We start from the raw sequence: 26,786 nt of genomic DNA, 5'->3' as shown, positions 1-26,786 counted from the left end.
CAGGATTATTTCTTATTTAGAGATGGTGACATTCTTGGAAAATATGTCGACTAAAATAAGTCACTATTGAAATGGCATCACGTGAAGCTGCCACTGAAGTTCTGAAATCTTTCATCCTGTAAATAATTTCCGTGTTTCTTTTATAATAAAGTAATGATATCCAAACTAATGATATTCAGTGTCTCTGAAATTTAGTTTTCTCTGTATTGATTTAAACATTCCCAAATAAAAGTATATAAATGAACGGTTTATCTTTATTTAGTGATTCAAGATGGTTTCTAGGGTTCTTAGCTTATGGGGCTTTTTTTTTTAGAAATAACCTGCAGAGAATTCAGGGAAACAAAGTTTTCAGTTTTCAAGTTGAGGTTAGCTTTTTACATATATAGTTGACGCTGATACAAAGCCATAGATTTACACTTACTTAACATTTTAAGAAGGTAAAGACAAGTAGCAACATTCTGACCTCATATATATCAAACATTTCAGTGTAGTTTATGAAATCTAGTCTCATATGTCTTATTTCTTAAGTTATATTTTGAAAAACTTAACACTTCCGGTTTTTAAAACAACACTACTACATAATATACTTGGCAAAAAATCGAAGGCAGGGTATAATAGCTCACACTGGCTGGGTGCCTTCTATATGCCAGGCATAGCTAACTTTTTTAAAATTTATTTTTGGCTGCATTAGTTCTTCATTGCTGCATGCGGGCTTTTCTCTAGTTGAGGTGAGCGGGCTACTCATTGTGGTGGCTTCTCTTGTTGTGGAGCACGGGCTCTAGGCACGCGGGCTTCAGTGGTTGTGGCGCACAGACTTACTTGCTCCGCAGCATGTGGGATCTTCCTGGACCAGGGCTCAAACCCATGTCCCCTGCACTGGCAGGCAGATTCTTAACCACTGCACCACCAGGAAAGTCCCCATAGCCAGCTCTTTAAGAAGCATTTTCCAGGTACTGGCCTCCATTGTAGGTACTTTTCATATAGCAGATGGTTTAGTCTTTTAACAGCATATGAGCCAGGTACTATTCGTGTCTTGCAGATAAGGAAGGTGGGGCACAGAGGGGTTAAGTAATAACCAGGGACACTGTAGGAAATGGCAAAGCCAGTATTTGGACATAGGTAGTCCACATTCAGATGCTGTCTAAAACTTCATCCTTTATGGCCGCTGCTACTTTGTCAGCCAATTCTAAGTACTTAATACACATTTCAGTCCTGGTGATAATGACTATGGAAAAGGGGAGTGGGTGTCTAAAAGTGTCTGGCAATTGGTAGGTATCTAGTATATAATTTATTGAGTTTAACAAATAGGAAACTGACAGAACTGGATAAATAGCTTGATTTAGCTATAGCAGCCAGGGAGAATTAAGATTTGAACCCAAACAATCCTACAACAAAGTTGATTACCAACCCCTAAACATGACTGCCTCTCAGCTACCAGCTCTTTCTGCCTTGCAGTCAAATGTGTGGCCTAGTTTTGGTTGCTTATAAGCTAGTGTATGATCATGTCTTTTAAAAGTTGTGTTCCATATTTTTCTTGTGGAATCAACGTCTAGATGAAATTTTAAGTGACATGGAATAATGGTCTCAACTTTTGATCACATCCCCATCAGTAAAGTATTACGTATGTGTATTTATGTTAATGTATGCATTAGTGCCATTTGGTATATAAGGCTTTCGTCATATTTGGGTAAAGAGATTAGAAACTCGTGGTCTTCCCTGGTGGCACAGTGGTTAAGAATCCGCCTGCCTTCCTTAAAAACTAAAAATACAATTACCATATGACCCAGCAATCCCACTACTGGGCATATACCCAGAGAAAACCATAATTCAAAAAAGACACATGCATCCCAATGTTCATTGCAGCACTGTTTACAATAGCCAGGTCATGGAAGCAACCTAAATGCCCATCGACAGACGAATGGATAAAGAAGATGTGGTACGTATATACAACAGAACATTACTCAGCCATAAAAAGGAACAAAATTGGGTCATTTGCAGAGATGTGGATGGACCTAGAGACTGTCATACAGAGTGAAATAACTCAAAAGCAAATATTGTGTATTAATGCATATATGTGGAATCTAGAAAAATGGTACAGATGAACCGGTTTGCAAGGCAGAAATAGAGGCACAGATGTAGAGAACAAACGTATGGACACCAAGGGGGGAAAGTGGGGGTGGGGGGATGGGATAAACTGGGAGATTGGGATTGACATATGTACACTAATATGTATAAAATAGATAATAACCTGTATAAAAAATAAATTTAAAAAAAGTAAAAAAAAAAAAATCCACCTGCCAGTGTAGGGGACACAGGTTCGAGCCCTGGTCCAGGAAGATCCCACATGCCACGGAGCAACTAAGCCTGTGCGCCACAACTACTGAGCCTGCATGCCATAATTACCAAAGCCCACGTGCCACAATTACCGAAGCCCGCGCGCCTAGAATCCATGCTCCACAATGAGAAGCCACTGCAATGAGAAGCCCGCGCACCACAACGAAGAGTAGCCCCCGCTCGCCACAACCAGAGAAGAGCCCGTGTGTAGCAATGAAGACCCAACACAGCCATCAATCAATCAATCAATCAATCAATTTTTACAGAACCCAAGTGGGTCATCAATTTCCTGCTGTGCCCCAGGCACAGCTAATGTGCTTTGGAGGTCATAACCTTGTAAGCACAGATTTCCCTCTCATTTACCAATGAGAAAACTGACGGAGGAGAAGAGGAAACTTGTTCAAGGCCATGTAGCTGGTAAATTGCAATTAGGAATGCAGTCAAAGGCTATGGCTTTCCCATTAATACTGATTTTTTCCCCCAGACCCAAGCAAATAAGTTTTGAGATCTAAGATGAGTTTCCAAACCTTGGTTCATCCTTCGAATTACCTGCTATACTTAAATTTCAGGGCTCCTTCCATAACCTACTAAACCAGAAGGACGGGAGAATTCTTTTGTTTTTTTTTAAACACACACACACAAATTTTTTTTTTTTTAACTTTGGGTTATTTATTGATTGATTGATTGATTGATTGATTGATTGATTGCTGTGTTGGGTCTTCGTTTCTGTGCTAGGGCTTTCTCCAGTTGCGGCAAGTGGGGGCCACTCCTCATCGCGGTGCGCGGGCCTCTCACCATCGCGGCCTCTCCTGTTGCGGAGCGCAGGCTCAGTAATTGTGGCTCACGGGCCTAGCTGCTCCGCGGCATGTGGGATCCTCCCAGACCAGGGCTCGAACCCGTGTCCCCTGAATTGGCAGGCAGATTCTCAACCACCGCGCCATCAGGGAAGCCCGGGAGAATTCTTTTTGTACCACAGAAATTGTCCTCGTCTAGCAGAACTGCTAAAGAAATAACTTTAGATTGTGAGATTATATTGGGAATTAATAGGGAAAAGAATTTTGGCATGAAAAATTTGGGCCAAAAATATGGGTATTGTGGGTGTGGACCCATGTGTTTTAGAAAAGCATGTTGGGACTTCCCTGGTGGCTCAGTGGTTAAGAATCCACCGGCCAATGCAGGGAACACGGGTTCGATACCTGGTCTGGGAAGATCCCACATGGCGTGGAGCAACTAAGCCCGTGCGCCACAACTACTGAGCCTGCTCTCTAGAGGCTGCGTGCCACAACTACCAAAGCCCACGTGCCTAGAGCCCGTGCTCTGCAACAAGAGAAGCCACCGCAATGAGAATCCCACACACTGCAACGAAGAGCAGCCCCCGCTTGCCACAACCAGAGAAAGCCTGGGCACAGCAATGAAGACCCAACGCAGCCAAAAATAAATTTTAAAAAACAAGCATGTTGTCATTTACCTTTTGTTCAACAGGAAAATATAAATGGTAAGGAGAATGGTAAAATAGGTAAAATTCTGACTGGAGTTTTCATAACATTACCATTTTTGACCTCTTGCCAGGCACTGTTCTAGGCACTTAACATATAATCTTGCTTACCTGTGTAATCATAGCAACTCTGTGAGGCAGATGTTCTTTGCCTCATAGGTGAAGCATGCAGAGAGAGGTAGAGTAACTTGCTCAAGGTGACATATATTTTAAGTCATAGGCTGGAATTGAACTCAGGTTTGTCTGACTTCAAAGTCTGCCTTCCACAATTCTATACAAAAAAAAAAAAAAGAAAAATTGAGAATAAAATTAAAGTTACCAGGGAGCTATTCTGTTGTGAAAGTATTACCATTATCAAGATTATGATTTTTTTCCTCTATTGCTCCGGAAACTATGCTTTACAAAAAGTTCTTATTTTTAAAAATTGGGATTACAACATGTTTTTTTCATTTTTATTGTGGTAAGGACACTTAGCATGAGATATACCTTCTTAACAGATGTTTAAGTGTACATCATAATATTGTTAACTATAGGCACAATGTAGTACAGTAGATCTCTAGAACTTTTGCATCTTACTTAACTGAAACTTTATGCCTGTTGATTAGCAACTCCCCATTTTCCCCTCCCCCTAGTCCCTGGCAATCACCATTCTACTCTCTGCTTATATGAGTTTGACTATTTTAGATACTTCATGTAAGTGGAATGCAGTATTTTGTCCTTCTATGATTGGCTTATTTGACTTAGCTTAATGTCCTCAAGGTTCATTCCATGTTGTCAAATGTTGCAGAATTGCCTTCTTCTTTAAGGCTGAATAATATTCCAATGTATGTATATACATTTTCTATATTCATTCATCCAGTAGATGGACATTTAGGCTTCCACATCTTGGCTGTTGTAAATAGTGCTACAGTTAACATGGAAGTGCTAATATCTCTTTGAGATTCTGATTTCAATTCTTTTAGATATATAGAAGTGGGATTCCTGAATAGAAGTAGGGTAGTTCTATTTTTAACTTTTTGAGGATCCTCTAAACTGTTTCCCATAGTGGCCACACCATTCCGCTTTCCCACCAACATGGATCATAAGGTTTTATATAATAGAGGTGTGAACTTGTCACATTTGTTTCCTAATTTGATGTGCAGTTTTGTTTCTAGCTAGTCAAATCTCATTCTTCCAGTACATTTTTTCTTTTGGAAATGTAAGTAATTCATTGATCCATAATTTTAGTGTATAGTGTATGTGTCTTTTTTTTTTAACCAATGATTATCTTGTCTCAACTTTATTGGATTATCCATTCTTCCCCACCACCACTCCCCTGCCCCCAAATTTGAAATGTCACCTTTATCATACATTAAAGTTTTAAATAAACATATTCCTGGATTTTATAGTCTGTTTCATTGATCTCTCTGTTCCATCACAGTGTTTTCAATATAAATATAAACTGTTATATTTAAGTTTGATATCTGATACAGCAATTTACTCTCAACAATACTTACCTAGCTGTGAGCATTTTTAAGCTTCTCAGCAAGGACTGCCAGATTGTTCTCCAGCATGATACTAAAACATGCCTCATCCAGAAAGCTAATTGCTGTTTTCTCTGCACCCACACAAAAATGGAGTTTTGAGCTTTTTATTTATTTATGTGAAGACTATTTAAATGTTTTTCTTTACCCTTAAGCAATCTGTATGAGAGAGCTCAATAAAACCTAGGCTCTGGATCCCATGTTGCTTACATACTAGTTAAGTGACATCTGACAAATCATCTGACCCCTCTTAGTTCAAGAATTAACTGTAAAAGGAGGGCACAAGATGTCCCTTAACATTTTGAGTCAAGCCTGTTATTTTTTTTCCTTAAACTTTAATTTTTTTAAAACTAGATAATGTGTATGTAAGAGTCCTTCCCATCCCTGTGCCCTAGCCACAAAGTTCCATTCCTGGAGGCACTAGTGTTACAGTTTATATTCTTCCTGTCAGGGGTGTTTTATGTATACATATGTATATGTGTATGTATAAACATATGTATCTTGTGCATATGAAATATATATATATATATATTCATTTTCCTTTTAAAAAATAAAATATTCCATACACACCATTTGGCACCTTGTTTCTTTTTGTATTAACAACTTGTCTTTGGAATTAATCTATAAACTACATAAAAGTTTCATTCTCTTTATAGCTGTATGATGTTTCATTATTTGGATGAACCAAAATTTATTTAAGCATTTCCTATTGATGGACATTTAAATTCTAAACTTATGCTATTAGAAACACTTCTGCAATAAATAAAATTTCTGCATATATTTCATATCTGTAAGATAAATTGCTAGGCATGTTAACTGCTATGTCAAAGGGTATGCGGACTTTAATCATATATGTGTACACACACACACACCCCTTCAAGTTGCCCTTCACAGAAGTTCTATCAATTAATAGTCCTACCAACAACGTATGAGACTGCTGATTTCTCCCGACTCTCAATAATACAGGATGTTATAAAGTTTATGTTTTGCCAAACTGATAATTTTATCATTATGAATGAGGGTGAGGATCTCATGTGTTTAAGAGCCATCTCTATTTCCTTTACTGTTAACTGACAGTCCGTATTGACTGTTAGTATCTTCTGCTCATTTTTCTACTGGGTGACTGGCCTTTTATGATATCTTTATCTATCAGGGGAATTGTTTCTTTGTGACAAATTCTTTTCCTCCAGTTTATCATTTTGGCTTTGATTTTGTTTATGCTTTGAATTTGCAGGAAGTCATTTTGGTATAGTTGAATAAATAACTGTTTTCCATTATAGCTTCTGGTTATTATTTCAAACTCTGAAAAGTCTTCTCCAATGTAAGCTTCTTCCATTGGTTTCTTTAGGTATTTTTATAGTTTTTGGTTTTATAGTTTATGGGGTTTTTTTTTTTCAATCTTGGCTTACATGGAGATTTTCCTGTTATAAGAGATAAGGAATGGATCCAAACCCTCTTTCTTCTTACAGATTAAGCCTAGTTCTTTAAGACATGTTAAAATTTAGCCAAATTCTTACAAAATGCTCTTTCAGTCTCATTTAGCCTGGAGACTTGACTTGGAAAAAACATCAATGGGTACTTACTTATCTGGCTTGTCATTTCAAAAGGTCAGTTTATTATAGTATTTTTAAGTAATTCATTTTTTTTTGAACATGTGTCAGGCACTGTCTTAGGCACTGGAGATACAGGGATGAATAAAATGGGGGAGGCAGAAGTAAACAACTAAAGTAATAGCATAATTTTAGATAGAGATTGCTGTCATCTAGAAGATAAAGGTAGGGACTTCCCTGGTGGTCCAGTGGCTAAGACTCTGAGCTACCAATGCAGGGGTCTAGGTTCGATCCCTGGTCAGGGAACTAGATCCCACATGCCACAACTAAGAGTTCACATGCTGCAACTAAAGATCCTGCACATGGCAACTAAGACCCAGCACAGCCAAATAAATGCATAAGTAAGTATTAAGAAAAAAAAAAAGAAAGAAAAGAAAGGTAAAAAATGCTGTTAACTTCATGAAAGACATGAGGTCCCCTCTTAAAAAGAGGAAATGATAATAGTCTGTTGTGACTTGTCTCTTCTGATCACATCTTCCTGAAAGTTCAGGAACTACTGTATTAGTTATCTATTGCTGCATAACAAATCACCCCAAACTTAGTGGCTTAAAACAACAATGAACATCTCACACAGTATCTGTACATCAGAAATTTGGGAGCAGCTTATTTGGGTGGTCCTAGTTTGGGGTCTTTCATGAGGCTGCCATCATCCAAAGGTTTGACTGGAGGTGGAAGTTATACTTCCAAGATGGTCACTTACGCTGGCAAGTCGATGCTTGCTTTTGGTGGGAGCTTCAGTTCCACACCATGCAGATCCCTCATAGGCTACTTGAGGGTCCTCACACATGACAGCTTTCTCACCCAGGGCAGGTGAGCTAAGAGAGCAAGGCAGAAGCCACAATGTCTATCACCTAACATCAGGAGTCACACAACATCATTTTCACAGAACCTATTGGTTAAACAGGTCAGCCCTATTCAGCATGAGAGAGAACCACACAAAGGTGTAAATACCGAGAGATAATAATCACTGGGGGCCATCTTGGCAGCTGGCTACCACAATCACTAATTGGCCAAATATTCTAGAGAGAAAAATGAAGTGCAGTGGGAGGTCAGTCTCTCACCCATTTGTAGTCAAAGTTGTCTAAGTTTGAACTTTATAAATTAAAAAAATTTTGTCTATAACAATTTTTATAAAGAGAAATTAATTTTCAAATAATACATTGGAAATGTATAAAGCTACATATACAACTAATTCGTTCAGCTATGAACATACATCTCCATACTTCACTGCTGCTTCACCTTTACTTGGCCTGGAATGAAATCTCCTGCAACTCCACAGATAAATGCTACTTTATGGCACATTTCAACTACTTCATACATCATTCACTGCATCAGCTTTGCTCTTAGGCTGGCTTCCTTCAAGCCAAGATGGTTGATGCAGCCCCAGACTTGACAAGGTTCAGTGGCAGAAAAAAGGGACCATCTCTTTTAGTATCTTGTCAAGATTAAGAAAACCTATCCCTAAAATGCTCCATCAGATATCTTTTCATATCTCTTTAGGCTAAAATGGAGTCACATGCTCACCCTTTAACTAAACATTGGCTTAGGCCAATGAGGGTTTGTCCCGCAGCTAGAGGTGGGTTTCCCTTTCTCTGCTCAAATTCGGAGAGATGGATACTGAGCAAGATCAAAGTCTGTATGCAAAGAACATGAGTGAATGGGTATGGAGAGCAAGCGGGCAACCATCAGGGGCTGCTTAACACTTAAGACATCTTGCTCTGTAGTATAGTAATTTACATATCCTCCTTTCCCATTCATTTTTAAGCTTTTTGAGGATAGATTATACATCTTATTCATGTTTCTCAGCACTTGCTCAGTGCCTTACACACAATGGGCATTCACTATTTTACTTGGATTTTAAAACTCCCCAAAGAGAATTTCATATTGGATAGATGGTTTTGAAATTACTTATGATTATTTGGATTTACAAAATATTTTCTTCTAAAACTTTAAGAGACTTCCAGGAGTATTTACTTTTATACTTTCATACTCTATGAGGCAGAGGGAAAGAACTGCTGTGCAATAGTTTTATTACCAAAAAAAAAAAAACCCTTTTATTTGATACATTGTTCAAAGTCTTACAGTCAATAAGCAAGAGAATTTAGATTTCTTGAATCTCAGTCCAAAGTTATTTTCATTTGTCCATACTGCCTTTAAAAAGACGACTCCTTCTTTAACCAAAATATTCAAGTAACCCATTATTACATGTAACTGTTATGGTACTGATCATGCTTTTTTTTTCTTCTTCTTCCCCCATCCCCTAAATTAATCGTGGTTATAAAACTGTTTTTGCTTGGAGGTCATAATCTGCAGACTGATAGAAGAATTAAAATGTGAAGGTTATGAGCTAGAAACATTTCAACCATAAAGAAAAAGGTTCTTCCTGTGAACAAGGCCAGAATTGACATCACAATGTAACTTGATTAGACTTTTCAGAGAGATGAATACGTATTTTGTACCTTAATTTAACACCTACTTATTCACTTTTTCTTTTGTTCTTTTCAGATGGGCTGAAACAGTATTACTTAAGTATTATTAAATCTGGACTTAAGAGAACATTAAGATGAGCCCCTTCAACTATAGGTAACTGATATTTACAGCTCGGGGACTACCACACAATCTGGGAAATTTTAACTGAATCCTTGGAGTAAATGAGGCGAGGTTGTCCACAGACCTAAGACTCTGCTCTCTACAGACCCACCCTTCTCTCTCTTAGGGAGGCAATATTTAGCTGCCGCTTGCCTTAGATTCTGACTGTATTTAGTAAGAGAATTGGTGATTTGCACGGCTGTCTCCATTGCTAGACTCTAGGCAACTTATGGTTAAGGATGCCTCCTTTTCATACTTTTACCTCACTGGGGCTTAATAAATACTTGTTGAATGAATAAATTTTTTGCTGTCTATGAGGTAGTGATGGAATTGTCCTTGCTCTTGAAAAGTTACCAGTCTCGGGGCTTCCCTGGTGGCGCAGTGGTTAAGAATCCTCCTGCCAATGCAGGGGACACGGGTTCGAGCCCTGGTCCGGGAAGATCCCACATGCCGCGGAGCAACTAAGCCCGTGAGCCACAACTACTGAGCCTGCGCTCTAGAGCCTGCGAGCCACAAATACTGAGCCCACGTGCCACAACTACTGAAGCCCGCGCACCACAACAAAGAGTAGCCTCTGCTCGCCCAACTAGAGAAAGCCCGCTCACAGCAATGAAGACCAAACGCAGACCAAAAAAAAAAAAAAAAAGTTACCAGTCTCTACATATTCCCAATAGAAAGTATCTTACTCAAAGGCAAACAGACTTCCCGTTGTTAAATGCTTTTGAACAAAATTCCAAGTCATGAGTTATTCAGCTTTGCACTTACTCATTTTAACCAACCTCTGCTCCACTCCTCCCTTCCAGCTTTGGAGGCTCTGCTACATCTCTCAGCATTCTCAATACACCTTTAGGTGTACTTGATGGGATATCTGATGTTTTCCTCTCTTGTAAATCACCCTACTGTATATACACTGTTTACTCTTTTAACTGTCTTCGCATCTGGTAACCTATGGCCTCCGTCATCCCAGATCAAATATTTAAGGTTTCCAAGCAGGAACAAAAAAAAAAGTTTGCCAATACTACTGTGATTTCATGACTTAAGAGAACACTTAAAACTTGCAGCAAAGGAAATCTGAAATCCTGTAAGATGCACAACTCCCACTGTCTATCAAGGGGCATTCATTTTCTCCTCCTGCTTCTGACTTGCAAAATTTACAAGTTAATTTTGTTTGCTTGACACACAATACCAGATGTCCACTCTATCTCAGATAATTGGCATCTGGGTCTCATCTACACAAACAAGCTTGTTACTGAAAAGCCCTTGGTTTTGAAGGTAGTGGATAGCGGAAATATCATTTCACACTCTAAGCCCGAGTCTGATTTGAAATTGGGTCGATTTCATGCAGGGTCTGTGGAATTCTCCCAGACTGCTGGCGTGTTTCCCACTTTGCACGCCTAGGCAGATTTCGGGACAGAATTACGCTTCTCTAGGTATTTGCTTGCACAAGGGTTTACTGAAACGGTCGCCATTGTGCAAGCTCTGTCCTTCCAACGTTAACCAACGTCAAAGTTAAGCCCAAGGAGATGCACCAACGCGTTACGCCGAACTTGCACATTCCCGCAGCGCCTCTCTGCGCTGGCCTGCGGACTCCCTCGCAGCCACTCCCGGCCTCCGCGGCGGGGGTCTCTCCCTCCCGCCACATTGCCCCCAGTGAGTCGTCGGATGTTCCTTCTCCAGTCCCCTCCCTCCGCCCGCCGGCCCTTTCCCGGCCTCCTCCGGTTCCTCCCAACCTGCCCCGCGCAGGCTGCGGCTGTGCCGTCAGCCGTCGCCCCTCCCCCTCTCCCGGACCAAGAGCGCCACTCCGCCCCGCCCCCCGCGCAGGCAGCCGTCCCCTACATCCGGGTACCGACTTCAGCCGCCCAGACTCTGGCACTATGGTCATGGCGGAGGGGACGGCAGTGCTGAGGCGTAACAGGCCGGGCACCAAGGCTCAGGTACTATCTCTGCACCTCTGGTGGAGGGGGGAGGGGACTCTTGGTGCCGAGCTGCGCCGCACCTGGAAGGTGGATGCCTGTGCGAGGAGGTTGGGCCGGGGCGACAGGCGGGCGGGCAGGGGCACTGGTGCCCGGCCTGCTCTTCCGGAGCCTCAGCCCCTCGGTTTGGCTGAGGCGGCGGCGGCCCGCGAGGCCTGCGGAGCTCCGACTGGAGGGTGGGCGTGAGGGGCGCGTGGGGGCCGCGGAGGCCCGGGGCTGGGAGCTTGTCAGCAGCGACTGCTTGTTCTCGCTTCTCCCCTGATCCCCAGTGACCAGGTTCGGGGAGGGGCGCGGCCGGCCGGGTGGAGACCCCTGGGGTGCCATGAGGGTCGGGGCTGCCAGGGTGGGAGGGGTGTAAACAACAGCCTACCTAGTCCTGGTTTCCATTTCCTACCTGGCCTGTGACGTGCCCGACTTCTGCCATCCAGCTTGTCTAGCCGGATCCGGGAGTCGATAATTTACTTTATCCTCCTCTTCCTGCTGTTTGCCTTTGACCACTTCTCTCCGTAGTTGTTCTCTGGTCTAGCAAGTTTTCATCATCAGGCTGGGACTTGTTAGATGCCATTCCTTGTCAATTTCCTTGTTACTATGTGTGAAGCATAGGGAATGAACTTATAATTTTATCACCTTTTAGTAGGGCAGTACTTGGGGTGAATTGGTGCTTGTTTCAGTATTGATTCTTGGGATTTGCCAAAGACGGGATGCTTCACATTCTTAAAAAAATCAAATAGACCTCATCTGATTAATCTGCCAGGTGAAATGCCTTGCGATTGAGTACAGACTCCAAAATCAGAAGAGATGTGTTAAAATGTAATTTTAAAGAAAAAGAGATGGAGGGGGAGGAAACCAGAAACAACCATGGAGCTATGACAGTATGCCAGAGAATACATTTTAATATCTTGCACAGAATTTTGGAAAGGGAGTTCTTTCAAAGGGAACTTTTAGATCCAGACAGCTTCCTAGATGCATGTCACAGAAAAGGAAACTGAAGCCCAGAAATTAGACTGCATTTGCTCAAGGTTGCACAGTCTCCAGATTCGATTCTTAGTTCATTAGTGACCTTGTCTTTTTAACAAGTTGCTTCTAGTACTGAATTTTACAGTTTAGTTGGGAAGCCTTTTTTTATAGAGTCACATGTGTCAGTTCTATTGGCAATTCTGTGGTCATACTACTCGGAATTTATATATTATTTATGCTTTTACTGTTTCTAAAGTTTCTTTCTTTATAAATGATCTTTTCTCAGATACCTTTAATTCTTTTTCTGTGGTAACATTATTTCTGATTCTTTTAAGTGATCAACTTTTTGTTTTTAAATTCAGAAATGGACTTTTGTACTCACATTCTGAGACTCATCCATTTTTACTTATTCAAAAGTTCTTAATTTTGAAAGGTTAGAGTCATAGATTTTAACTCAATATTGTAACACACCTGTTTGCTGTGTTGTTATGAGTAAGTCACCTATAAGAAAACTCCTTTGCTTTTTTCCAGATTGTCATAGATCAAGGTTGTTAAATAAAATGTATTAGAAAAGGTTAGGATTAAAAAAAAACAGGACTACTTAAGCAGCATTCTGTCATATCCCTTGTCTATCACACTGATTTCCTTAAGTGAAAGGGGTCTATTCTAAAATGATTTATTTAGAACTATAATAGAGTAGGTAGAGTATCTTTCTCCTTTTTTTTTTTTTAATTGGTTAGATTGGGTTATAAGCACAGAGTTGGTTTTCAGTAAACGTTTAACTGAATTAGATGAGAATGTTCATTAGGCTGGATTTTTGGCTCCTGGTTTTTTTTTTAATATTTATTTATTTATTTATTTGGTTGTGCCAGGTGTTAGTTGTGGCAGGCAAGTTCCTTAGTTGCGGTTCGCTGGCTCCTTAGTTGTGGCATGTGAATTCTTAGTTACGGCATGCATGTGGGATCTAGTTCCCTGACCAGGGATTGAACCCAGGCCCCCTGCACTGGGAGCACGGAGTCTTAACCAGTGTGCCACCAGGGAAGTCCCTTGGCTCCTCTTTTAAGTGTTTAAAGTATATCACAGTTATGATGAGGCAAAGCATTTAATTTCCAATTAACTTTTTTACATCTTTTCTGTGTATCACTATATGTGTTTTCTAATATTTTAAAAACAAAATATTCTACAAACTATCTTTTTTTTTTTTTTTTAAATGAAAGAATAGGCAAAGCGTATTGATAGAAACATTTTTCACTACAAATCAGAAAGGAAGAATTTAAAAACTACTTTCTGGTGATAATATAGATGATGTCTAGGAAAAGACATCCTAGAACAATTTCCAGAAAGTTTTTATTTCTTGACATTTTAAAATAAAGTTCATTTTCATTCAGATAAGACAACTATTAAAAGATATGAAATGCTTAAGACACTTAAAAAGGTATACCATACCCATCACCTACTCTCAGAACTAGGACATTACTAATATAGTTAAATCCCTCTGTATCACATTCTTCTGTCTTCTGTCCACTCCCAGCCAGTAATGGTGATTATCATTCCTTTTCTTTCCTTTATACTTTTATTATATATGCATTATATTCATAAGTATGTTTTGCACTTTCTTAAACTTTTATTCATGTGGTATCATGCACTGTATTCTGCAGTTTGCTCCAATTTTTGCTCATGGCCTTTGGAGACTTAATCCATGTTGATAGATACAGGGTTATGGATTGTTGGTTTACTACTACCTTTTCCCAGACATTTATTGAGTACCTACAATGCGTTGGACATTGTGCACCTACAAGGGATATATTTCAGCTGTCAAATGGAAAGGTTCTTAACCACTTAGGGGAACGTCTGTGAACTGAACTATCTATAGAGAAATTCAGAACCAGTGCAAAGTGATCCACAGAAATATTCCCCTTAAGAGAAGATTGTTCTGTTTAGATGACTACTTTTGATGGAGCTCATATTTTGATTTAGAAATTTAAAACACCATTTGGAATTGGAATTATAATTTATAATGTCTGTCTTAAATAATATTTATGGAGTAGTAACTACTAGTAACTCTAGCTATTCTCTTTGGGTAAAAACTGATTCAGTTTTTTACTGCCTGGAGATTTTTTTTTTTCAGTATAACTTTTAGAAAAATATTTAACTATCATAAACAAAAAAGTGATAGACTTATCAATTAAGTAATACATGAGAGGTTTATGGGCGCCATATTTGAGGGATTTGTGACTGAAAAAAGTATAGCTTATAGTTCAATTAAATAAAATCTTGGTGTTCATTTAAAACATTGAATAAATTCCTTTAACTTATTCACTAATAATCACATTGTTTACCATATGAGGGCTTTTCTTCTCTGGTATAACTTCGGATCTTTATTAAGAATTGAAGTTAATCGTAATAGTATTGCATCTTCTTTGTAACTTTGTACATGCTTTAATCATTAAATTTTTTTTATAGGATTTCTATAATTGGCCTGATGAATCCTTTGATGAAATGGACAGTACACTAGCTGTTCAGCAGGTAATAACAATAGTTACTTTTGCAACTCTAATAACCTAAGCATTTTATTTCCTTTGGCATAGTTAAATATTCCTGTAACTTTTAGCACAAGCCAGAATCCATGGAATTAATGGGATACCTGTTTGAAACTTTTATGAAACCTCATTTTAAGATGGCATATTAGGACTTCCCTGGTGGCACAGTGCTTAAGAATCTGCCTGCCAATTCAGGGGACACGGGTTCGAGCCCCGGTCCGGGAAGATCCCACATGCCACAGAGCAACTAAGCCTGTGCGCCACAGCTACTGAGCCTGCGCTCTACAGCCCGCGAGCCACAACTACCGAAGCCCACGTGCCTAGAGCCAGTGCCCCACAACATGAGAAGCCACCGCAATGAGAAGCCTGCGCACTGCATCGAAGAGTAGCCCCCACTCACTGCAGCTAGAGGAAACCCGTGCACAGCAATGAAGACCCAACACAGCCATAAATAAATAGATAAATAAATTTATTTTTTAAAAAAAGAATGTATTGTTCAATCAGGAAATATTTAACGGGCTAGCAAAGAGATAGGCCTTGTGGAGGATACAGAAATATAAACCTGGAGCTCTATGCCTGGAAATTGGCAAAAATTAAGAGGAAAAATGTGCACATATTTTTCCCTTTAAAAGTAGAGTTTTGTCCTGATACTTCATTGAATTCGTTTATTAGTCCTAACAATTTTTTTGTGGAATCTTTTGGGTTTTCTACATGTGAGATTATTTCATGTGCAAACAGCTAAATTTACTTCTTTTCCAGTCTGGATGCCTTTTATTTCTTTTTCTTGCCTAATTGCTCTGGCTGGAATTTGCAGTAGTATTTTGAATAGACATGGCAACAGCAGGCATCCTTATCTTGTCCCTGATCTTAGCAGAAAGCTTTCAGTCTTCCACGTTGAGTATGATGTTTGCTGTAGGTTTTTCATATTTGGCCTTTATTATGTTGAGTTAGTTTCTTCTTATTTCTGGTTTGTCGAGTGTTTTTATCATAAAAAGGTGTTGAATTTTGTCATATGCTTTTTCTGCACCAATTGAGATGATTGTGTATTTTTTTTTCCTTCATTCTGTTAACATGGTGTATTATATTGATCAATTTTTGTATGTTGAACCATCCTTGCATTCTAGGAATAAATCCCATTTGATCATGGTGTATAGTTTTAATTTGCTGCTGAATTTGGTTTGCTAGGATTTTTGCATCAGTGTTCATAAGGGATATTGGTTTCTAGTTTTCTTAGAGTATCTTTCTCTGGCTTTGGTATTAAGAATGCTGCTGTAGTGGAGTTAGGAAGTATGCCCTTCTCTTCAATTTTTTGGAAGAGTTTGAGAAGGATTGATGTTAGTTCTTTAAATATTTAGTAAAATTCACCAGTGAAACCGTCAGGTCCAGGGCTTTTCTTTGGTCGCACAACATTGTGAATGCAAGTAAGCCACAGAACCGTACACTTAAAAATGGTTAAGGGCTTCCCTGGTGGCGCAGTGGTTGAGAATCTGCCTGCCAATGCAGGGGACACGGGTTCAAGCCCTGGTCCGGGAAGATCCCACATGCCGCGGAGCAACTAGGCCCATGAACCATAACTACTGAGCCTGCGCGTCTGGAGCCTGTGCTCCGCAACAAGAGAGGCCGCGACAGTGAGAGGCCCGCGCACGGCGATGAAGAGTGGCCCCCGCTCGCCGCAACTGGAGAAAGCCCTCACACAGAAACGAAGACTCAACACAGCCAAAAATAAATTAATTAATTAATTAATTTAAAAAAAAAATAAATAAAATAAAATAAAAATGGTTAAAATGACTAACCTTTCCACATTGAATGGTTTTGGTACCCTTGTCAAAAATTCATTGGACTGTATATGTGAGGGTTTATTTCTAGTTTCTCTATTCAGTTCCATTGGTTTATATGTGTATCCTTATGTCAGTACCACACTGTTTTGTTGTTGTTGTTGTTTTTTGGCCGCACAGTGTGGGGGAATCTTAGTTCCCCAAACCAGGAATTGAACCCGTGCCCCCTGCAGTGGAAGCTCAGAGTCCTAACCACTGGACCACCAGCGAATTCCCAGTACCACACTATTTCGACTACTATAGCTTTGTAGTAAGTCTTGAAATTGGGAGGTCTGCATCCTCCAACTTATGTTATCTTCTTTTTTTTTTTTTTTAATTTATTTATTTTTGGCTGCATTGGGTCTTTTTTGGGCTTTCTCTAGATGCAGTGAGCAGGGGCTACTCTTCCTTGCAGTGCACAGGCTTCTCATTGTGGTGGCTTCTCTTCTTGCGGAGCATGGGCTCCAGGTGCGCAGGCTTCAGTAGTTGTTGCTCCCTGGTTCTAGAGCGCAGGCTCAGTAGTTGTGGCACACGGGCTTAGTTGCTCCACGGCATTTGGGATCTTCCCGGACCAGGGATCGAACCCTTGTCCCCTGCATTGGCAGGCCGATTCTCAACCACTGCGCCACCAGGGAAGCCCCCAACTTATGTTTTCTTTTCAAGATTATTTTGGCTATTTGGTGCCCCTTGCAATTACATATAAATTTGAGAATCAGCTTTTCCATTTCTACAAAAAAGACTGTTGGAATTTTGATAGAGATTGCACAGAATCTGTAGATTGCTTTAGGTTATGCAAGTTTTGAAGTTTTCAGTATGCAAGTATTTAATCTCCTGATTTAAACTTATTCCTAGGTATTTTATTCTTTCAGATACTGTTGTAGATGGAGTTGCTTTCTTTTTTTTTCTAATTTTTATTATTATTTTTTATTGAAGTAGAGTTGATTTGCAATGTTTCAGGTGTATAGCAAGGTGATTTAGTTATATATAGATGTAGATATATCAATATATAGGAGTTCCTTTCTTAATTTTCTTTTTGAATTGTTCATTGAAGGTATATAGAAACACAACTGATTTTTGTATTTTGATCTTGTATCCTGCTACTTCACTGAATTCACTTCTTAGCTTTATGAGCTTTCCTGTGGATTCTTTGGGATTTCTCTATATAGGATCATGTCACCTGTGCTATTTATTTATTTATTTATTTATTTACTGTCTAATTGTTCTCACTGGTATTTAAGTACAGTATTGAATAGCAGTGGTGAAAACAGGCATCCTTGTCTCATTTATTTATTTATTTTTTGGGGGGGCCGTGCTATGTGGCTTGCAGGATCTTAGTTCCCCGACCAAGGATTGAACCCAGGCCGTTGGCAGTGAAAGCATAGAGTCCTAACCACTGGACCATCAGGGAATTCCCTTATTTCTGATTTTAGAGGGAAACCTTTCAGTCTTTCACCATTGAGTATGAGTAACATCATACCTGTGGGTTTTTCAAAATGCCCTTCATCATATTGAGGAAGTTCTTTCATATACCTAGTTTTCTGTGTTTTTGTCGTGAAGGGTGTTGGATTTTGTCAGATGACTTTTCTGCATTAATTGAGATACTTGTGTGTTTTTTTCTCTGTATATTAATGTAGTGTATTATATTGGTTAATTTTTTTTTTTTAATGTTGAACTACCTTTCATTCCTTGCAGCTTTCTTTTGATTCATGTTTGTATGGTATATGTTTTTTTCCATCCTTTTACTTTTAACCTACCTATATCATTATATTTGAAGTAAGTTTCTTATAAACAGTATAGTTGGGTCGTATTTCTTTGTTCTTTCTGACAATCCTTATCTTTTAACTGGTATATATAGGCCATTTAATGTTAATATGGTTATTGATAGATATGTTTAGATTTAGAATTACCATTTTATTACTTGTTTTTAGTTTCCTCTTTTTTTTCTGTTTCCTTTTTCTGCCTTTTTAAGGGTTATTAGAGCATTTTTAGTATTCTATTTTAATTCTAATTTTGATTGTATCATATAATTTTTTTGATGATTGCTCTAGAGATTACTAAGTTCATGCTTAACTTTTCACAGTCTATTTAGAGTCAGTATTTTACTGCTTCAATTGAAATGTAGAAACTATTATCATTTGGACCATTTTACTTTCCTCCTTTGTGCTTTAGTTATCTATATTACATCTACATACATTGAAAACCCCACAATATTATAGACAATATTATATTTTTTGCTTGCATCTGCCAAACATATTTTAAAGATCAAGAGAAGAATGGTCTAATATATATTTATACCCAGATATTAATATAATTGCTGTTGCTCCTGATAGTCTAAGTTTCTTTCTGGTATTATTTTTTTCCGTCTAACTGAAGAACTTCCTTTAGCAGTTCTTTTAGAGCTGTCTGCTGGCTAGGAATTCTCCTTAGCTTTCTTTTTTTTTAAATTTTTAAATTTAATTTTATTTATTTTTTTATACAGCAGCTTCTTATTAGTTATCTATTTTATACATATTAGTGTTATATGTCAATCCCAATCTCCCAATTCATCCCACCACAACGACCCCCCCGCCACTTTCCCCACTTGGTGTCCATACGTTTGTTCTCTACTTCTGTGTCTCTGTTTCTGCCCTGCAAACTGGTTCATCTGTACCATTTTTCTAGGTTCCACATATATGCGTTAATATACGACATTTGTTTTTCTCTTTCTGACTTACTTCACTCTGTATGACAGTCTCTAGATCCATCCACATCTCTACAAATGACCAAATTTCATTCCCTTTTATGACTGAGTAATATTCCATTGTATATATGTACCACATCTTCTTTATCCATTTGTCTGTCGATGGGCATTTAGGTTCCTTCCATGACCTGGCTATTGTAAATAGTGCTGCAATGAACAATGGGGCGCATGTGTATTTTTGAATTATGGTTTTCTCTGGGTATATGCCCAGTAGTGGGATTGCTCGATCATATGGTAATTCTATTTTAAGTTATTTAAGGAACCTCCATACTGTTCTCCATAGTGGCTATATCAATTTACATTCCCACCAGCAGTGCAATAGGGTTCTTTTTTCTCCACACCCTCTGCAGCATTTATTGCTTGTAGATTTTCTGATGATGCCCATTCTAATTGGTGTGAGGTGATACCACACTGTAGTTTTGATTTGCATTTCTCTAATAATTAGTGATGTTGGGCAGCTTTTCATGTGCTTCTTGGCCATCTGTATGTCTTTTTTGGAGAAATGTCTATTTAGGTCTTCTGCCCATTTTTGGATTGGGTTGTTTGTTTTTTTAATGTTGAGCTGCATGAGCTGTTTATATATTTTGGAGATTAATCCTTTGTCCATTGATTCATTTGCAAATATTTCCCCCCCTTCTGAGGGTTGTCTTTTCGTCTTGTTTGTAGTTTCCTTTGCTTTGCAAAAGCTTTTAAGTTTCACTAGGTCTCATTTGTTTTTGTTTTTATTTCCATTACTCTAGGAGGTGGATCAAAAAAGATCTTGCTGTGATTTATGTCAGTGTTCTTCTTATGTTTTCCTCTAAGAGTTTTGTAGTGTCTGGTCTTACATCTAGGTCTCTAATCCATTTTGAGTTTATTTTTGTGTATGGTGTTAGGGAGTGTTCTAATTTCATTCTTTTACATGTAGCCGTCCAGTTTTCCCAGCACCACTTACTAAAGAGACTGCCTTTTCTCCATTATATATCCTTGCCTCCTTTGTCATAGATTAATTGACCATAGGTGTGTGGGTTTAACTCTGGGCTTTCAATCCTGTTCCATTGATCTATATTTCTGTTTTTGTGCCAGTACCATATTGTCTTGATTACTGTAGCTTTGTAGTATAGTCTGAAGTCACGGAATCTGATACATCCAGCTCGGTTTTTTTCCCTGAAGACCACTTTGGCTATTCGGGGTCTTTTGTGTCTCCATACAGATTTTAAGATTTTATGTTCTAGCTCTGTAAAAAATGCCACTGGTAATTTGATAGGGATTGCATTGAATCTGTAGATTGCTTTGGATAATATAGTCATTTCCACAATATTGATTCTTCCAATCCAAGAACATGGTATATCTCTTTGTCTGTTTGTGTCATCTTTGATTTCTTTCATCAGTGTCTTACAGTTTTCTGAATACAGGTCTTTTACCTCCTTAGGTAGGTTTATTCCTAGGTATTGTATTCTTTTTGTTGCAATGGTGAATGGGATTGTTGCCTTAATTTCTCTTTCTGATATTTCATTGTTAGTGTATAGGAATGTAAGAGATTTCTGTGCACTAATTTTGTATCCTGCAACTTTACCAAATTCATTGATTAGCTCTAGTAGTTTTCTGGTGGCATCTTTAGGATTCTATGTATAGTATCATGTGATCAGCAAACAGTGACAGTTTTACTTCTTCTTTTCCACCTTGTATTCCTTTTATTTCTTTTACTTCTCTGATTGCCATGGCTAGGACTTCAAAACTGTGTTGAATAATAGTGGCAAGAGTGGACATCCTTGTCTTGTTCCTGATCTTAGAGGAAGTGCTTTCAGTTTTTCACCATTGAGAATGACATTTGCTGTGGGTTTGTCGTATATGGCCTTTATTATATTGAGGTAGGTTCCCTCTATGCCCACTTTCTGGAGAGTTTTTATCATAAATGGGTGTTGAATTTTGTCAAAAGCTTTTTCTGCATCTATTGAGATGATCATATGGTTTTTATTCTTCATGGTGTATCACATTAATTGATTTGCATATATTGAAGAATCCTTGCATCCCTAGGATAAATCCCACTCATGGTGTATGATCCTTTTTATGTGTTGTTGGATTCTGTTTGCTAGTATTTTGTTGAGGATTTTTGCATCTATATTCATCAGTGATATTGGTCTGTAATTTTCTTTTTTTGTAGTATCTTTGTCTGGTTTTGGTATCAGGGTGATGGTGGCCTCATAGAATGAGTTTGGGAGTTTTCCTTCCTCTGCAATTTTTGGAAGAGTTTGAGAAGGATGGGTGTTAGCTCTTCTCTAAATGTTTGATAGAGTTCACCTGTGAAGCCATCTGGTCCTGGGCTTTTGTTTGTTGGAAGATTTTTAATCACAGTTTCAATTTCATTACTTTTGATTGGTCTGTTCATATTTTCTATTTCTTCCTGGTTCAGTCTTGGAAGGTTATACCTTTCTAAGAATTTGTCCATTCCTTCCAGGTTGTCCATGTTATTGGCATAGAGTTGCTTGTAGTAGTCTCTTAGGATGCTTTGTATTTCTGAGGTGTCTGTTGTAACTTATCCTTTTTCATTTCTAATTTTATTGATTTGAGTCCTCTCCCTCTTTTTCTTGATGAGTCTTGCTAAAGGTTTATCAATTTTGTTTATCTTCTCAAAGAACCAGCTTTTAGTTTTATTGATCTTTGCTATTGTTTTCTTTGTTTCTATTTCATTTATTTCTACTCTGATCTTTGTGATTTCTTTCCTTCTACTAACTTTGGGTTTTGTTTGTTCTTCTTTCTACAGTTGCTTTTGGTGTAAGGTTAGATTGTTTATTTGAGATTTTTCTCTTTTCTTGAGGTAAGCTTGTATTGCTATAAACTTCCCTCTTAGAACTGCTTTTGCTGCATCCCATAGGTTTTGGATCATCGTGTTTTCGTTGTAATTTGTCTCTAGGTATTTTCTGATTTCCTCTTTGATTTCTTCAGTGATCTGTTGGTTATTTAGTAACGTATTGTTTAGCCTCCATGTGTTGTGTTTTTTACGGTTTTTTTCCCTGTAATTGATTTCTAATCTCATAGCATTGTGGTCGGAAAAGATGCTTGATATGATTTGAATTTTCTTAAATTTACCGAGTCTTGATTTGTGGCCCAAGATGTGATCTGTCTTGGAGAATGTACTGTGTGCACTTGAGAAGAAAGTGTAGTCTGCTGTTTTTGGATGGAATGTTCTATAAATATCAGTTAAATTTGGTGTATTGTATCACTTAAAGCTTGTGTTTCCTTATTAATTTCCTGTTTGCATGATCTATCCATTGGTGTAAGTGAGGTGTTAAAGTTCCTCACTATTATTGTATTACTGTCGATTTCCTCTTTTATAGCTGTTAGCAGTTGCCTTATGTACTGAGGTGCTCCTATGTTGGGTGCATATATATTTATAACTGTTATATCTTCTTCAGTTGATCCCTTGATCATTACATAATGTCCTTCCTTGTCTCTTGTAACATTCTTTATTTTAAGGCCTATTTTATCTGATATGAGTATTGCTGTTCCAGCTTTTTTTGATTTCTGTTTGCATGGAATATCTTTTTCCATCCCCTCACTTTCAGTCTGTATGTGTCCCTAGGTCTGAAGTGGGTCTCTTGTAGACAGCATATATATGGGTCTTGTTTTTGTACCCATTCAGCAAGCCTGTGTCTTTTGGTTGGAGCATTTAATCCATTCACGTTTAAGGTAATTATTGATATGTATGTTCCTGTTACCATTTTCTTAATTGTTATGGGTTTGTTTTTGTAGGTCCTTTTCTTCTCTTGTGTTTCCCACTTAGAGAAGTTCCTTTAGCATTTGTTGTAGAGCTGGTTTGGTGGTGCTGAATTCTCTTGGCTTTTGCTTGTTTGTAAAGCTTTCCATTTCTCCATCGAATCTGAATAAGATCCTTGCTGGGTAGAGTAATCTTGGTTGTAGTTTCTTCCCTTTCATCACTTTAAATATATCATTTAAATATATATAAGCTTCCTGATGGGGGGTACTTGTGGTGGGTAGAGTTGGGTGTTGCTCTGGTGGGCAGAGCTCAGTAAACCTCCTTAGTTTTCTTTCATCTGAAAATATCTTTATCTTCATTCCTGAAGGGTATTTTTGCTAGATACAGAGGTTGACAGTGCTTTTCTTTCAGCACTTTAAACTTGTTCTGCCATTTCCTCCTGTCACCTGTGTTTTCCGGTAAGAAAGCTGCACTCATTTGAATCCTTATTCTATAGGTCATGTGTCTCTTTTTTCGCTGGATTCTTCACACACACACACACACACACACACACACACACACACACACACACACACACATTCACCCCCGCTGGCTTCTTTAGCTTTAGTTTTTGTCAGTTTGATTACTTCTGGGCATGGATTTCTTTGGATTTTCTTGTTTGGTGTTTACTCTGCTTTTTCTTATTGTGGTAAAAAAATATATAACATAAAATTTATCATTTTTGCCATTTTTAAGTGTACGATTCTGTGGCATTAAGTACATTCACATTGTTGTGCAACCATTACCACCTCCATCTCCAGAACTTTTTCATCTTCCCCAACTGAAACTCTGTACCCATTAAATAATAATAAGTCTCAAAAGATTTACCATGTAGTATATTTTAATTAACTGTAATAACTTCTTTGTTTGTAGTATATTCAACAGAATATAAGAGCAGATTGTTCGAATATTGACAAAATTCTTGAACCACCTGAAGGCCAAGATGAAGGTGTATGGAAGTATGAACATTTAAGGTAGGTCTTTATGATGTATCAAAATAGTAATAGTACTCCTAGTAGTAAAAAATAACCTTTAATATTAATGATGATTATGAATCATAAATTAAATTAGTTAACTACAGAGCAAAAAGCCAAATTCTAAAGCTTTTATGTTTTCAAGTTATAAAGTTTTCAACATTGTTATTTACTCATGGTTTTCTGTATTTATGGATTTGGGCCTTATTATCTTTTTGCACGGTTTTCTTTAATTACATCATTTAATCACAGATGCATTATTTCCATGTACCTACTCATTTCTAATACTTACTACTTACCTACTTTATTTTTCTCTAGAGGTCCTAGTCTAGACTTGGTAGCTGATGAGTTACCTGTTAACTATTGTGAACTTCCAGTCTTTCGTTTGGTAAATGGAGATTAATTATAATCCTGAAGTAAGAGGTTTTAGAGCTTTTCATAATATCCTTTGAATGAGAAAATTGATTTCTAATGAATCATGAGTTAAGTTTAGAAGCAGTTGTATTCTGAAGCTACTAGGTTATTTCTTGAAGTTATAAACTTTCCATTGTAAATGGGAGCTAGGATGAGTTGATAGATTAAAAATAGAGGATGCTGTATGAGATATGTGTTCATCAGAGTTTGTTACTTTGAGTTGATTTTTAAATGATAAGGTGGAGTAGAGATATGACTTTTCCTGAATAAATTAGACTACATTTCCTGTGATGAGTGCCTCAATTTGTAGACAAGGTACTTTTTCTGTTGTTTTGTTTTGATGCTATAGGCTTGTCTATATATTGTTAAGACAGTGTCTTGTCATAACCGTTCAGCAGTTTTAGGATGCTGAGACTTCTTTGTAATCTGCCATTTTCTTGGGCAAGTCACTTGACTATTTGATTGAGTTTTGGGTTTTTTTTTGTTTTTTTTTTTTTAATTTATTTTTGGCTGTGTTGGGTCTTCGTTTCTGTGCGAGGGCTTTCTCCTAGTTGTGGCAAGCAGGGGCCACTCTTCATCGCGGTGCACGGGCCTCTCACTATCGCGGCCTCTCTTGTTGCGGAGCACAGGCTCCAGTCGCGCAGGCTCAGTAGTTGTGGCTCACGGGCCTAGTTGCTCCGCGGCATGTGGGATCCCCCCAGACCAGGGCTCGAACCTGTGTCCCCTGCATTGGCAGGCAGATTCTCAACCACTGCGCCACCAGGGAAGCCCAGTGAAGAGTTCTTGAAAGTATTTTTAGACACTGGTGAACTATTTACCTTAGTTGGATCAATGATTCCTTTTTCCACCATATTCACAAAGTCTCCAAGCATAGCATCATAACCAACTTCTGAAGAACTTTGCAAAATTTTCTCAACTGTCAATGATCCTTCGACACCTGCATTCTTAGCAATGGTCATTGCAGGAATTTTGAGTGCGCCACCAGGGAAGCCCTGTTTTTTTTAATACATCTCGATGCATGATAATTGAAAGCATGAGTATGTAGATGTTATGCCAATCATATAAATATAGAGAGCACTTTAGTATAATATATCCTCTGTCTTTTTTTAATCAGCTTTGAAAATAACTACTTCCTTAGCTATGGGATTAATGATGAAAATAAGCAAGTGTATTTTTTTCACTGTGAGCATAATTCCTAAAAAGTGAGGGTTCATTTTAATTTACAAGGTTTTTATTTTAGGTCTAAGAAAAACCTTTTCCTCCCTATTTAACTTAGACTATGAAATATGCATTATACAAAACTTGTAAAATCTTTCTTATTTATATTCCATTTGTCCTGGTGCTATTGTTATTACTTTTGGGGTTTTTTTTGATGTTAGCCACCTTTTTTGTTTTGTATAATTTATGTATTATATACGACATATATATTCTTTTGTCTCTTTATTATAGTGTATATACATCTTTATAGTTAAGCAAGAAGAGTTTTAAAAGCAGTTTGATTTTTTTTTTGCATGTGCTTAATGTTACTGATTTGAGGCTTAATACTTGCTGTTACTGATTAATGCAGTTGATTATATTATGATGTTAATGGGAATTGAATCATGACCTCAGTCAAATCTCCCACTACTCCCTACTGAATATTTGTAATTAGGAAAAGATGCCCCTTCCTCTCAGTGGCTGCAATCCCATGCTAGTATGCATGGCTTAGTGACTAGAGTGTAGACTAGATTTCAGCTCTGGTTTGTCTTTTCAGCTGCATAACTATGTGTGTTAGTCCTATACTGAATTAACTTGAAGCTGTTAGGTTTGCACTATTTGCCACAGATTGTACCTGTAGCATTGCCAAGTCAGTTAGCTTAATTTTCCTGTTGGCCATAAGTAGGTTGGACTAGATGAGAAACTTGTTTATCACCACCCGTCTTTATTACCACTTAGTAGAAAACAACTCAGAAACACATAACATGCAACTTACAGATATGGGGCAGTAGAGGACTATGTGGTGATTCAGAAATAGTGTTACTTGTATAATCTACGAACAGCATTATTATTAGGCATCTGGAAAGGAAGTATAGTTGTAGACAACTGAA

At 38.2% G+C, this 26,786-nt stretch overlaps 1 protein-coding gene and 2 long non-coding RNA genes across 5 annotated transcripts in view; 1 reads left to right on the top strand and 2 right to left on the bottom strand.

Moving 5' to 3' along the window:
- The window catches only part of LOC309631225 (MOB-like protein phocein), a 42,336-nt gene that overhangs the window by 2,222 nt on the left and 13,328 nt on the right, over positions 1 to 26,786 (top strand). The window contains exons 1-3 of one of the 3 annotated variants that reach the window (XM_082397449.1): positions 11,339 to 11,485; positions 14,945 to 15,007; positions 24,185 to 24,285. In XM_082397449.1, the coding sequence (XP_082253575.1) occupies positions 11,426 to 11,485; positions 14,945 to 15,007; positions 24,185 to 24,285 (224 nt within the window). In that variant the 5' untranslated portion in view covers positions 11,339 to 11,425. Of the gene's footprint in view, positions 1 to 3; positions 173 to 11,338; positions 11,486 to 14,944; positions 15,008 to 24,184; positions 24,286 to 26,786 lie in introns of those variants that run through there. The other 2 variants (XM_082397451.1, XM_082397450.1) reach the window with 2 other exon arrangements.
- On the bottom strand, positions 124 to 14,934 carry LOC309631266. The gene is made up of 3 exons (XR_014246161.1): positions 11,895 to 14,934; positions 3,941 to 4,100; positions 124 to 3,335 (listed from the first exon to the last, which is right to left on the bottom strand). It is a non-coding gene; the product is annotated as an uncharacterized lncRNA (long non-coding RNA).
- Positions 19,264 to 24,176, bottom strand: LOC309631278. Its single transcript, XR_014246172.1, has 2 exons — positions 23,828 to 24,176; positions 19,264 to 23,795 (listed from the first exon to the last, which is right to left on the bottom strand). It is a non-coding gene; the product is annotated as an uncharacterized lncRNA (long non-coding RNA).

The sequence above is a fragment of the Balaenoptera borealis genome (genome assembly GCF_965194805.1).
Source record: "Balaenoptera borealis genome assembly, chromosome: 6".
In the NCBI taxonomy this organism is placed as follows: domain Eukaryota; kingdom Metazoa; phylum Chordata; class Mammalia; order Artiodactyla; family Balaenopteridae; genus Balaenoptera; species Balaenoptera borealis.
The sequence above is the reverse complement of the archived record's forward strand: the minus strand, read 5'-3'. Positions and strand labels throughout refer to the sequence as shown.